General features: G+C 35.0%; 1 protein-coding gene across 1 annotated transcript in view; it reads left to right on the top strand.

Moving 5' to 3' along the window:
- Nucleotides 1–14,206, top strand: part of Catsperb (catsper channel auxiliary subunit beta) — a 123,318-nt gene that overhangs the window by 79,971 nt on the left and 29,141 nt on the right. The window contains exons 15-16 of the mRNA XM_078050723.1: nt 6,284–6,438; nt 11,119–11,273. Of these exons, the coding sequence (XP_077906849.1) occupies nt 6,284–6,438; nt 11,119–11,273 (310 nt within the window). The remainder of the gene's footprint in view (nt 1–6,283; nt 6,439–11,118; nt 11,274–14,206) is intronic.

The following is a 14,206-nucleotide window of genomic DNA, read 5'->3' as shown; positions in this document are numbered from 1 at the left end:
TTTATAGAATGATTTAAAGTCTGGTACTGTGATGCCTTCTGTATCCCTTTTCTCGATAAGGATTGCTTTGGCTATTCTGGCAGGCCCCACATCTTAAAAGATTCCACCTTTTAATAGCACCATAGACTGAGCCTTAGTTTTTAATACATGATACTTTAGGGGACATTCCTACTCCTTCCAATAGCACCATAGACTGGGCCTTAGTCTTTAATACATGATACTTTAGGTAACATTCCATATCAAAACCACAGCATAGATCAATTTAAAAGGAACAAAATTCAAGCCAGCCTTGAATTCTGCTGCAACAATAAATACCCAATGTTCTCCTATAGAATCTTCAAAGAAAAATAATATTGCCTAAGAATTTGGAACCAACACATTATTCATATGCAAAGTCAACAGAAGCATGTTGTAAACACTCTATTTCATCAAATTTGTCCTTTGATTGTGAGGTACTCTGTCCAATTAACAGAAAATCTTTAATACACTGTTTTCCATAGTTCTAAGTGATGCATGAATTGCACTGACATTATTTCTCCTGGCTGTTGTTTGATATGATAAGACAATCCTTTTATGTGTATCTCAGGAGTAAAACATCATGCAATTTTCTTTTACTTTGTTGTCTTCTCTTGCTGCACCCACAATAACTGTTCCAATGCCAAATTATAACGTAATATTTTTGAAGACATTTTAAATAGCAATAAACTAAGTATTGAGTTTCAATAAACCAATGATTCAAGAAACTCAGACATGACAGTACAAATAACTGGGACAAAGTCAGCCAGTCCTACAGATCTGTGGGTTCTGCATTTGTAGATTCAACCAACTGAGGATCTGAAATATTTGGAAAATTTGCATCTGTACTGAATGAGCACAGATTTTTTTTTCTTGTCATTACTCCCTAAACAATTTTAACTATTTACATAGCATTTACATTGTATTAAGTATTATAAGTCATCTAGAGATTACTTAAAGTATACATGAGGATGTAGATAGGTTATATGCAAATATTTGCCATTTTATATAACAGACTTGAGCATCTTTCTATTTGGATTATCTGATGGGTCCTGGAACCAATACCCTGCTGAAATCAATGGATCACTGTGCTTGCAAGTGACACGTTAACCACCATGGTATGAGTGCCACCTGGTGGATAACGGTTGTTAAAATACATCAATTAAAAGTCCCAATTGCGTAGGTGTTAAAATGTGAAATGAGTGTGGTTTTAGATGCAATATGGCATATTGAACCTTATCAATTATATTAGCAAAGTTTTACTATAGGAAAGCCCACTGGACAGTAAGAAAAAGCCCTGCCAATGTATGTTTTGAGTAAATAATTATGAGCATTATTATTGCAAAAAATAAAAATGTGAAAATCTCTAAAAAATCTCACAATCAAATAATCAAGAAATTTTAAAAATTAAGAATGAAACAAAAAGTTAAAGCAAAAAATCCAAGGTTTTGAAATCCTTAAAAGGCAGTCCAAATACTATTTTCTTATCTGAGTATAAGTAAACATGGAATTAGGAATTTCATTGAATCCTTTATTGTAACATAAATAGATTTTTAAGATATTTACATTTAAATTTTCAAATAAAAATTTTAGTTTTAAATTAAAAAAATAAAAATGTATTATATGCTCTTAAAAAACAAAAGGAAACAAAATAGCCCATATAGAATAGCATGAAAAAGAAGAAAGAAAACAAAGCAGAAATTTTACAGAGTGTAAAACAGAATAACCCCAAGAAGAGCTGATCTATAATTATCATCATGGGGGTTTTTTATTTATATATTCTACTCAGTTGTGCATGACAGTAGAATGATCTTCGATTCGTTGTACACAAATGGAGCACAGTTTTTTACTTTCACCATAGTTGTTGAATGTTCACTTATTCAATAACATTTATTGAGTGCTTTTTACATGCTCAGCACTGTTCTATTCACCAGGGATATGCAATCCCTTTTCTCATGGATCTTACATATGTACTGGTCAGGAGAGATTAATAATTAACAAATATACAAAAATAGTCTGTATGTGAGATAAATGCTACAAAAGAAAAACATGAAAGGTAAGGAAGTGCTGGTGGGCTATAGGGCATGTAGCTGTGAGGGAGTGCTCTGGCCCAGTTTGCCTTTTTAATAAAGCAGTGTGAAGAGGCCTGAAGAAGAGGAGGGAGCAAGCCCTGCATATCATCAAGGATAATGTGTATTTCTCCATTAAAGGCAGAGTCTTGCTTTGACTTTAAAATCCCCAAATATGTTGCCAAGAGAGAAATATCTTAAAGCAAAAAAGAATAAACATCAAGGCTTGAAAAAAACATGCCAATTAAATTGAGAAGAAAAGCATAGCTAGTAATCTTAGCATTCAAAGAAACATTTTTAGACCAAAAATGTTGAATAAACATTGTACTTCTTTGTGTGATAAAATATCAACAGTAAAAATTCATCATCATTGAGTCAATGATCTAAAATAATATATTATATAAGCTCAAATTATAAGGAATACTAGAAAGATTAAATAAAGTGTTATTTTATAAGAAATTTTAAATTAATAATGTCAATCTTTAATACATGAAGGTCAAGGTGAGAGTATAAGGGAACATTCCATGTAGAAGAATTAAGAAGTACTATTGAAATATATGTAATTCTGGGGCTTAGCTCAGCAGTAGAACACTTGGCTAGCACATACAAAGCCCTGGGTTTGATCCCCAGCACTGTAAAAAAAAAAAAAAAAAAGATTGCTTCGACAAGTGAAGAATTATGGCCCAGAGTCTATTTAAGGTGGTGAGAATGATAGATGGCATCCATCGTGAGCCAGAATACCGAAGGGCTCTACTCAGAATAAGTATGAACCAGAAGTAAATCTAAACACTCTCACATGCATCCCCAAGGAATTCAGCAAGGTTATCTTATTATTAAGCAAGTAGGGAAAAAAAGAAACAAAAACGCTATGTGGGAAGTGGTGGCCATTGGAAGGTCTCTATAAGACTTAAAACCTCAGATTGCATTGTCTGGGTGCTCAAGCAAAAGCTGAGATTTTGTTTCTGATGCTACCCCCAAGCACCTGGGCAAAGCAGCACAAATCCTCACAGGGGGAAGATATCATCCTTAACCTCCAAGATTTTTTCAAAGATAGTGACTAGTAGAGACAGTAAAAAGCAACTACTATAAAGAAAATAGAGTACCATGAATAACACAAGACAGTAAAAATAGAAAAAACAAACCCCCCGCCAAAAAAAAATTAAAAAGACTATTCATATTACTAGGCAGAGTTTTTTTTTAATGTATTTACTATATCTCACAAAATAAAAGGCAGTGTGAGAATATCCACATAGGATAAAAAATGATAAAAAGTGGCTCTTCTAACTTAAAAATATAAAATGCATCTTTTGGTAATGAAAAATACAATATCAAAGCCAAATCATAAATCAAAAATTTTAACAACTTTTAGAACATTGATGCAAAAATCCTGAAGAAACTATTAACCAATTAAACTCAGCAATATATGAAAATATTTCATAATGACCTTGTCGGATTTACATCAGGATTCAATAATGGTTTCACATTAGAAAATTAACCAGTGTGACACTGTTGCAGATTACAGGAGGAAAAAAATCCTATGAATAAGTACAGAAAAATATTTGAGGAAACTTAAAATTTGATCCAAATGATCAATTTTAATTATTTATGATTAAAACCCAAAATATGGGGCTTCTGTTGTAGTGGTAGAGCACTTACCTAGCATGTGTGAAATACTGAGTTTGATCCTCAGCACCACATAAAATTAATAAATAAAATAAAGGTATTGTCCATCTACAACTAAAAAAAAAATTAAAAACAAAATATGTTAGCAGCCCGAGAATAGAAAGAACATTACTTCTTCATTAAGAGTATCTGGGGGTGGGGAAAATATAGCAATTATATAGTCAGATTTCATAGAAACACATTAAAAACTTTTAGCTTATAATGAGGAACAAAATAGGGAAACATTCTACCACCATTTATGTCCATCATTGTTTTAGAGGTACAGATTAACCTAGAAAGTTGAGGACAATATGTAAAAAGTTTAAGATTGGAGTGGAAAAACAAAGCTGTCCATGTGACAGATGATGCATTTGTGGTCACTGATAACCTGAAGTTAGTCTGGAAGAGGAAGCAGCCCAGAAAATCATAGAAGATAAGTTCAGAAGGGTCACCAGAATTCAGATCATGGTGGCCCTTAAAGGGCATTGTAAGGACTTTAGCTTTTCTTCAGAGAGAGATTAAAGCCATTGGGAGTTTCGATTAGGAAAGTAGGTGTCATGCCTTAGCTTATTTTAGGTCTTATTTTGGTTCCTTTTCTGAGAATAGTCTGAAGGGAGCTACAGGCAGAACATGGAGACCAGTTAGGAGGCACAAGAAAGATGATGTGGCTTATACAAGGTGATTGATGATGGTGACCATGGAGGGAAGTGATTAGATTCTATATTCAGGTGGCCCTTGGTTTACGATGGTTCAAATTACATTTTTTCAACTTTACAGATTGCAAGAAAGTGGTACACTTTCATAAGTATCCATTCTTTGGGATTTGAATTTTGATCTTTTCCTGGCCTAGAATACTCAGTAGGAAGTACCCTCTTGCAATATTAGGCAAATTCCAAGAGCCACCTGCTGCCTCCAACTAGCGCAGGCAGCTGAGCTAAGTTTGCTGGACACCAAATAAAACACGACACAATTTACCTTTACACAAGCTTCAGGATAGCTTCCCCAGCTCTCGGCCTCAGGCTTCCCAAAAGGGAGAGCTAGAGAAAGTCACAAGAGGCTGATAAGAGAGAGGGAACATGTTCAGAAGTGAGCTTTTATTGGGAGGACTCTTGTTCTTAGAAAGTTCTATCCAAAAAAAGGTCAGAAGGGGCAGGATTTTGAGGAAACAGGTGAGTGAAACTCAAACCTAGAGGCACTCCCTACAAAGAGAACCTCCTTACTACCCGAAGGTGGAGGGGAGCAAAACCGAGTCATGAGTCATGGCACTACTGTGCCAGACTACAGTGATCTTTCAGATCCCCATGGTGCATCAGGACTGAAAGGCCTGGTTACTCAATGTGGCTCCCACAGCCACCGCTTGGCGCAATCAGCCTTGAGATTACATGAGGAAGCAACTAATGCTCTACTGTGTGCTGTGCGGCTAAGCTAGGATGGTTGGAAGGTTAGATGTATAAAATGCATTTTTTACTTACAGTATTTTCAATCTTATGAGGGGTTTCTCATGATATAAGCCCAGCACAAATTGAGGAGCAATTGTATATATGAGGTTAGAGTCAATAGATTTGCTCGTAGATTAGATATATGTAGGGTCTGAAAGAAAGAGAAGAATTAAGAATGACACCAAGGTTTTTGGACTGATGGACAGTAATAATGCAGTTACAGAAGGAAACCTGAAGATGGAGAAGGCTGAAGGTGAGGGAAGTTTGTGTGAGGATTAGGAATTCTGTTGGAACAAGTTCAGTTTACGATGCCCAACCAATATTGATCTGGAGCTGTTGGTAAGCACTTAGATATTATCAGCCTGGACTTCAGGGAAGAGAACTAGATGTAAGACATATTTGGGGATCATCCACATAAAGAAGGATTTAAAAAGTCCTAAAACTAGATAACATCTTCCTAGTCTAAGAAGAAATCTAGGAACTGAGTCCTGGGGTGCTCCATTGTTTAAGAGTCAGGAACATGAAAAGGAGTCAACAGGGCCTAAGGCAAGAATGGTGCGCAGAAGTCAGCCTTTCTGGGCTGTAATGTAAACTTTTATTCTAGTTCCATCCAGGAAAAGGACTCTGTCTTCATCCAGACCAGTGTCTCTTTGGCTAAGTGAATGCTGCTTACAACCAGATTTCTGCCATGGTGCCTAAAGAGAAGCATGACCCTCAATTCAGGTCTAAATAATGACCTATGGTCATTATGGAATTGGCCTTCCCATCCTAAGGGTTGTTTTCTCACCACGTCTATCTGTTGAGGAATCTGATTTGCTGGTTTCAGGAACAGAAAACACTACAGGGGGAACTAAACTCCTTTCCTTTAGATTCCTTAATTAAACATCCCCTTATCAGTGAACAGGTTCTTAGTGACATGTAGCTTAGAAAAAGACTTTCTGGGACTTAACCAGACTAACATGTGTATTACAAACTCAAGCACTCAGAGCCCTACTATTCTCCTTAATTTAAGTGAAGATATTTTCACTAGATATGATATTAATTTTTTTCTAGTTGTAACATATCAATATCAAGAGACTTCTGTTTATTTCCTAATAGGATTAGGAATATATAGTGAAATTGGAACTATTAAAAATAAAGTCTTCGCATTATACTACGATCACTTGGGATTCATACATAAACTGACTCCAGATCACTCTGAAGATGGTGGGGTATTTGAAGGCTTTGGAAATTCTAGAAGTATTTTTGGACAGGTCAGTTATATAATGTGTTGAAATAGTTTGTCTTGTTTTAAGAATAGATTCCACATTCATTACACACAAAAAATGGGAAAATGGGGACATATTTTCCTTAGGATAAACTCTTATTAATGTACTTTTCTCTATTTAACTAAAGGGAAAATGTCCATATCCGCATAGAATATTTTCAGACCCTCTCCAAGTCCCACACAGGGCTTTAATAGCTTCAGCTCCACCCAGGATACCTGCATGCAATTGTCTTCACAGCAGAAAACACCAGATATTTTAAACTTGATCTGTTACTCTCAAAGCAGGCCCATGTGGGGTTGATTCTCTACCTCTCAAGGTTAGCCTCGAAGAAATGAATTCTTGCTCATCTTTCCTCTTCCATATTAATCCCTTTTCCTCTAGCTTCTGTTTTCCTAATGCCAACAAAGAAAGGCGCTCTCATCCTCTTCACAGATTGCACAACATAAAGATTTTTAAATAACTCTAATGTGTAATATGCTACCTGTGAAAGTATAATTCCTAAGAATTCACCATTGGGCATACTGTTATGAAAATGAACTTTTAGCCTATTTCTCATTCTCTCCTTTTCTCATTGTCTGAATTTTAAAATTCAGACACTCATCAGTATGTCAGCAAATTTTTGGATTTTTGACTGGGTTTAATAAAACCTGCCCTTTGGCTTAAAGGACAATAGAACAAAGGACAATCTAGTTTTAAAAGATTATTCCAATTACCAGGCCAAGACTAAAGTTAAAAGGATAGTGTTTTAACATCCCCTGTCTAATATATGTATCAAAGTGAGGGAGGGAGCTTCTTGGTGAGATGAGATGCCACCCACCACATGAATTCATGTTTGTTTACCTGAATTGGGGAATTAATTCTACATTTTTACAAAGTGAACAAGGTGGCAAGAGAGTAGAACTAACCAAAAGAGCAGTTTCCTCAATGTTTTACTGACTTCACAATTTTTCATTTTATATATAAAAGTTTAAATTATTAAAATGAAAAGCCTATAAGGATTTTTATATTCAGGACAAGTTTAAGGAACTTATATTTAACAACAACACCCCTGTCTCTCCACAAATTATGCATGTGTACTCTGGAAAAAAATATTTGCAGTTGTAAATATTACATTTCCCATTTTATTTTCATATTTTTATTGGTGCATTATAATTACACATAATGGTGGGATTAGTTGTTACATATTTGTACAGAAACTCCTCTGAATCTTGTTCCAGACTTTGCTAGATCTGCAAAGGGCCTGGGTTCTCCAATTAGAGTAAGGGTGCACAGTCTCCTACACCACTGTGGTAACTTCTCCAGTCTTCCTTTTCTTATTAGAATTTCCTAGTTATACATTCATCAGTTCCTAATTCCCCCTTTTCCCTCCTCTTTTCTGTCCCCCTCTCCCCTGTTCTGCTTCCTCAACTTCACTAGACTTCCTTTCACTTGTCTATTTATTTATATTTGATTGGTTCTTTTTACTTATACATAAAGGTGAAATTCCCTGTAGTATATTTGTATATGCCCATAACATGATTTTTAAAGAATTTATTATGTATTGCCTCCCCTTTCCCATCCCTCCATGCTACCTCTTGATATCCTTCTTCTACAATGAAACTCCCTTCATCTTTATTATATCCTATCCTTCCCTCCCCCTTTCCTTTATTTTACTCTAGCTTCCACATATGATAGAAGAAAACATGGAAATATAAGCTAAAGGCATTAAGAACATTTTCAATGAGAATAGTTCAGAAAACTTCTCCCATATTAGAAATGAGACAGGCCAGAGACTTGTAGGACCCCAAATAGACATATTCAAATAAGACACTCTCCAAGATATAGCATAATCAAAATGCCTAACACAGAAAATAAGGTAAGAATACTAAAAACTACAAGAGAGAAACATCAGCTCACATTTAGAGGCAAACCAATAAGATGCACTTCTGTTGTCTCAATCCAGACCCTAAAATAAAGGGTCTGGAATGAGATATTATAAGCTCTAAAAGAAAACAACTCCCACCCAAGGTTACTGTACCTAACAGAGATCAGTTTCAAATTCAAGGGGAAAATAAAAACTTTCCATGATAAGAATAAACTAAAAGAATTCATGAACACCCAAGTCGAGACTACAAAGGATACTCAAAGATGAACCGAACACAGAGGAACAAAAAAATAAATCCCAAAGCTCCCCAACAGAGGAAGATCAATAGAGGAGTAATCCACTAAATGAGACTCAAAACTGTATTAAATATAGCAAAAAAAATCAAAATCGCAGAAAACCACAAACACCTATACACACTAACACTGAATGTTAGTGGTCTCAACTCTCCTATTAAAAGACATAGATTAGCAGAATGGATCAAAAAAGAACAAGACCCAACTATATGCTGTTTTTAAGAGACTCATTTGATAGGCCAAGACAACAGGCTGAAGGTAAAAAGATGAAAAAATATTCTACATATACATGCCCTGAAAACAAGCAGGAATAGCTATGCTCATATCTGACAAAGCAGATTTCAAGCAAAAATTAATCAGAAGAGACAAAGAAGGCCACTACATCCTGGTAAAGGGAACAATCCAACAAGAAGATATAATGATGGTAAACATTTATGCCCCAAATGTCAGCATATCCAATTACTTTTTTTTTAAATCCATAACATTAAATCCCAGATAGACCCAACATCATAATACTGGGTGATTTCAACATACCCTTATCACCAATAGACAGATCATCAAAACATATAATCAATAAAGATATCTCCAATTTATTTTATTTTTTTTAAAAGAGAGAGTGAGAGAGGAGAGAGAGAGATAGAGAATTTTTAATATTTATTTTTTAGTTCTCGGCAGACACAACATCTTTGTTGGTATGTGGTGCTGAGGATCGAACCCGGGCCCCACGCATACCAGGCAAGCGCGCTACCGCTTGAGCCACATCCCCAGCCCATGATATCTCCAATTTAAATAACACTATAAGTCAAATGAACCTAACAGACGTCTACAAAATATTTCACCCTAAGACAGCTAAATTTACCTTCTTAGCAACAGCACACGGAACTTTTTCCAAAATAGACCATATTCTAGGTCACAGAGAAAAAACAAAAAATACAAAAAACAATAGCAAATACAAACAAATTGATAGAATCTCATGCATCCTACAAGATCACAAGGGAATGAAACTAGAACTCAACAGCAAGGAAAACAATATAAACTACATGAACACATGGAGATAGAACAAGACTTCTTAAATGAAGAATGAATCAAAAAAATGAAAGTAAAAATCAAGAAATTCTTAAAAACAAAAGAACAGAAATACAATATGTCAAAGTCTCTTGGACAGTATGAAAGCAGTCCTAAGAGGAAAATCTGTAGCACTGAGTGCCTACATTAAAAACTAATCCCTTGGGGCTGGGATGTGGCTCAAGCAGTAGCGCGCTCGCCTGGCATTCGTGCAGCCAGGGTTCGATCCTCACCACATACAAACAAAGATGTTGTGTCCGCCAATAACTAAAAAAAATAAATAAATAAATGTAAAAAAAAAACTAATCCCCCCATTTTAATTACGAAGAAAATGAGGCACAGAGAGAACACATAAGAATCCCAAATTGCACAGCTGACTAGTTATTGGAATTAGGCTTCTATCCCAGGCAAGTGGTTCCTTCCATGTCATGTAATCTGTGAAGAGGACAAGAGCTCCTTTCTATGTTGGCATTAGGAAAATAAGAGGGCAGGGTTATCATGGAAGAAGAAAGACAAGTGGGACAGTAGCCTGTCCTTTTAGCCACTCTATTTCCCATTCTCTTCCCTTCTCAGTGGGTCCTTAAAATTCAGAAACTGGGGGTTAAAGCATAACATAAAAAAGTCTTGGATGCACTATCTGGGGGGTGTGCCCCAAACGATCTGCACTACCTACCACCCACTTATTGTCTCCTAGCAACCAAATCAGCTCTAACATCTCCTTGGAGCCTGGTACCCATGTCTCTTCTCACCCCTAAAAGTTCTCAAAGCTAAAGAAAATTGTGTTGAAAGAAGAGCTAGAGGTCAGAAAAGTAGGATGAATGTGCCTTTGGTGACTGCCAGGAGAATCCGTGACTCAGAGGAAGTGAGCAAGGCACATGCCACCAGTATACATAGTCAGGAGTCATGCAGTCTCCTTATGTTGGGGATGTAGCTCAGTGGTAAAACACTTGCCTAGCATGTGTGAGGCCCTGGGTTCAATCCTTAGCACCATAAAACAAAATAAAACTCTGCTAGGAGTCTCTGGCATGAAACTGGGAGCAGCAGCCTTCAAGGGAGGAGAGGCACTTCACAGGCCATTTCCTAAATAAAACCCCCAAAATTGAAATTCTGAAATCTGCATCTCCTGACTCCTCACACACATAATCGAAAATAAGTAAGTCTCTTTGTTCCTCACCACCATGACCATTTACAAAGGGCACAGGAATCTTAAACTGAGTCTTAGTCATAGGAATTCCTTTTCTTCCTCAAAGAGGAAAATACATTTTCCCTTGCACATACATAGATATCTATGTATCTAAACAGATCACACTGAAATATTACTCCAATTGATAAGTAAAACAGTATTGTTTTGATGTAAACTGGAAACAAATCTGTTATTTGAATTTTGTCATCATTGAAGCATAAAATAATTAAAGTGCAATATTTTCTTTTCTCCAATTCCAGCCTCCTGATATGGGATTTAACACTGCACTAGCACCACAGTTTCTCTCCTTCAGAGAAGTGATCTTTTTTGCCTATGTACCTCTGGATGAACCTCCGGAAACTATACACACCAAGAAATTCAATAATATGCATTATGAAAAACTTATACAATCCAGGTAGTTAGTGGTTTTGCCTCACATTTAATTAGATGGTTATTAGATTCTAAATTTTGAGGCTACTTTTTTGAGTAATTTTCTTGATCCAATAGAATAAGTTTTTCTTTGATACCCTACAAGGTCAAATACATTTATACACTCCAAGTTATCTTGCATGATTCCCTGGTTTTAGAAACATAGTGCCATTTACATCAGCATATCAAGCTAATCTACAGAAATGTGTGTTCCTTGAGTATCAGAAATGCCATCTTTCATAAAGTATTGTGTGATAGTTTATACAGAATTCTCAGGAATAATCCCAAGCTTTTGGCAAGAGCCAATGACTTTTTTTTTTCTTGCTTTAAGTTTATTTGTTTTTACTGATGACAGAATTTTTATCTGCAAAATAAAAAATGTTAACAAACAATAAAATAAATCTGTTACTGTGTACCATATGATAAATGAAAGATCAACAATTGCCTCAAAACCATTTCAAGAATTTTCTCTCTGAGCCTGACAGCAGGACTATTAAACCTGTTTTCCAGAAATATTCCATTATCAAACCTATTATTTTCCCAATTTTCCACTGACCTTCATGTCAGGTGTTCTTTTTTTCCCAACAGTATGCTTAATTTACTTTAAATATAAATGAACTAGGTATTGTGATTAAAAAGTATAGATGTTCTGGGGCTGGGGATGTGGCTCAAGCGGTAGCGCGCTCGCCTAGCATGCGTGCGGCCCGGGTTCGATCCTCAGCAGCACCACATACCAACAAAGATGTTATGTCCGCTGAGAACTAAGAAAAAATAAAGGTTAAAATTCTCTCTCTCTCTCTCTGTCCCCCTCTCTCACTCTCTCTTTAAAAAAAAAAAAAAGTATAAATGTTCAACATGTGTTAAAAGCAAACAATAACTATATGCATTAAATATCAATACACCGATAGTTTAAAAGCAAAATGTGTGAAAAGTAAGCAGGAGAAATTTGAATTAGAGCTATAAATATTAAATAAATTTCAAAAAAAAGTATTTTCAGAGATAAAGGGGAACATTTCATACATATAATAGGGTAACTTCTGAAAGAAATTATAACAATTCTAAATATGTATGTACCTAATAAAAACTTTCAAATACATGAAGTAAAAATTAATAAAACTAGGAAGACCAATCCACAATCATATTTGAAGATTTTTTGATATAATGTTTTAGTTGTTGATGGACCTTTATTTTATTTATTTTATTTTATATGCAGTGCTAAGAATCAAACCCAGTGCCTCACACATGCTAGGCAAGTGCTGTACCACTGAACCACAACCCCAGCTCATCATATTTGGAAATTTTAAACTTCCTCATATTGCTGGAAGGATTAATGATATAAAAGGCTTAACAACATTATTAACCAGGTTGGTCTACTTGTTTTTTATAGAGAACTATACACAAAAGTGACAAGTAGAAAATTGATAAGAATATACTATATTTGTCATTTAATAAGCTTTGAGGAATTCTAAAAATTTAAAATCATGTAGAGTGTGTTTCCTGCATGATTTATTACATTAGAAATCAATCTCCTTAAGATATATAAAACCCACACCCACATCTTAACTATTTCAAAATTAAACAGCACACTTATAAATATCTCATAGATCAAAGAAGAAAGCACTAGAAAAGTAAATAAAAAGTCCTTTGAATAAGTGATAATAAATGCTTAAAATATCAAAATCTCTGGAACGAACCAGTACTCAGAAAGAAGCTAGATTAACAATCAAATTATTTTCAAATTCAGTAGTAGAAAGGAAAAAAATAAGAGTAGGAACAGAAATATATTAAATAGAAAAAGAAATAATGCAATTAAAAGCTGATAAAAATCTAACAAGTCTTATCAAGAAAAAGCAAGAACACAAAAATTAGTATCAATGGAATGGGAGCTATCAAAACAACCCTACAGATACTAAAAATATATTAAGATAATATTACAATCATATGCCAACATATGCAATAGCTTACACAACATGGTCTATTTTAGAGATGGATCTGGGTGTTGCTGAAAAGAAAGTGTATATAGTATATGTCTGCTAAGTCTAAATTATCAATTGTATTTTTTTAATTCTATAGATTCTTTAGTTTTTGTTTGGAGTATCTATTCAATCATGAGAGAGGTATGTTAAAGTCACCCAGTATTATTTTGTTGTCATCTATTTGATTCTTGAAATTGAGAAAGGTTTGTTTGATATATGTAGATGCTTGGGCATTGTTTGGGCATAAATATTTATGATTGTGAAGTCTTGATGACATATGGTTCCCTTAAGTGCTGAGGGCCATTGTCAAGTAGGAATGACGCATTGAATGTCCTCTAAGCAGCATGGGGTACGCTTGGCAAGGAAATTTCGATGCGTCATTCCTACTTGACAATGGCAGTATGAAATGTCCTTCTTTGTGCCTTCTGATTAACTTTGGTTTGAAGGCCACTTTATCTGATATGAGGATAGAAACTCCTTTTTATTTTCAAGATGCATGTGAATGATACATTTTTCCCCATCCTTTTACCTGCAGTCTGTGGATGTCTTTGCCTATGAGGTGAGTCTTTTGGAGACAGCATATTGTTAGGTCTTGTTTTTTAATCAAATCTAATCTTTTTTAATCTAGTCTATGTCTTTTGATTTATGAGTTTAGGCCATTTACGTTCAACATTATTATTGAGAAATTATTTTTTATTCCCTGTCATTCTGATTTACTTCTGACTTTTTCTTTGAATCAGTTTTTCCTTTGATTGACTGTTATTCTAATATAGTCCCTCCCTTTGCTGGTTTTCACTTTTCTTTTTCATTTCTTCTTCATGAAATAATTTATTGAGAATGTTTTGTAGTGCAGGCTTTCTAATTGTGGATTCTTTTAACTTTTGTTTTCATAGAAGGTTTTTATTTCATCTGGTGTCAATGCTGAAGCTTAATTTTTCTGGGT

Source organism: Ictidomys tridecemlineatus, chromosome 5 (assembly GCF_052094955.1).
Source record: "Ictidomys tridecemlineatus isolate mIctTri1 chromosome 5, mIctTri1.hap1, whole genome shotgun sequence".
Taxonomy (NCBI): domain Eukaryota; kingdom Metazoa; phylum Chordata; class Mammalia; order Rodentia; family Sciuridae; genus Ictidomys; species Ictidomys tridecemlineatus.
Note: the sequence above shows the minus strand (reverse complement) of the source record. Positions and strands in the feature narration are given on the sequence as shown.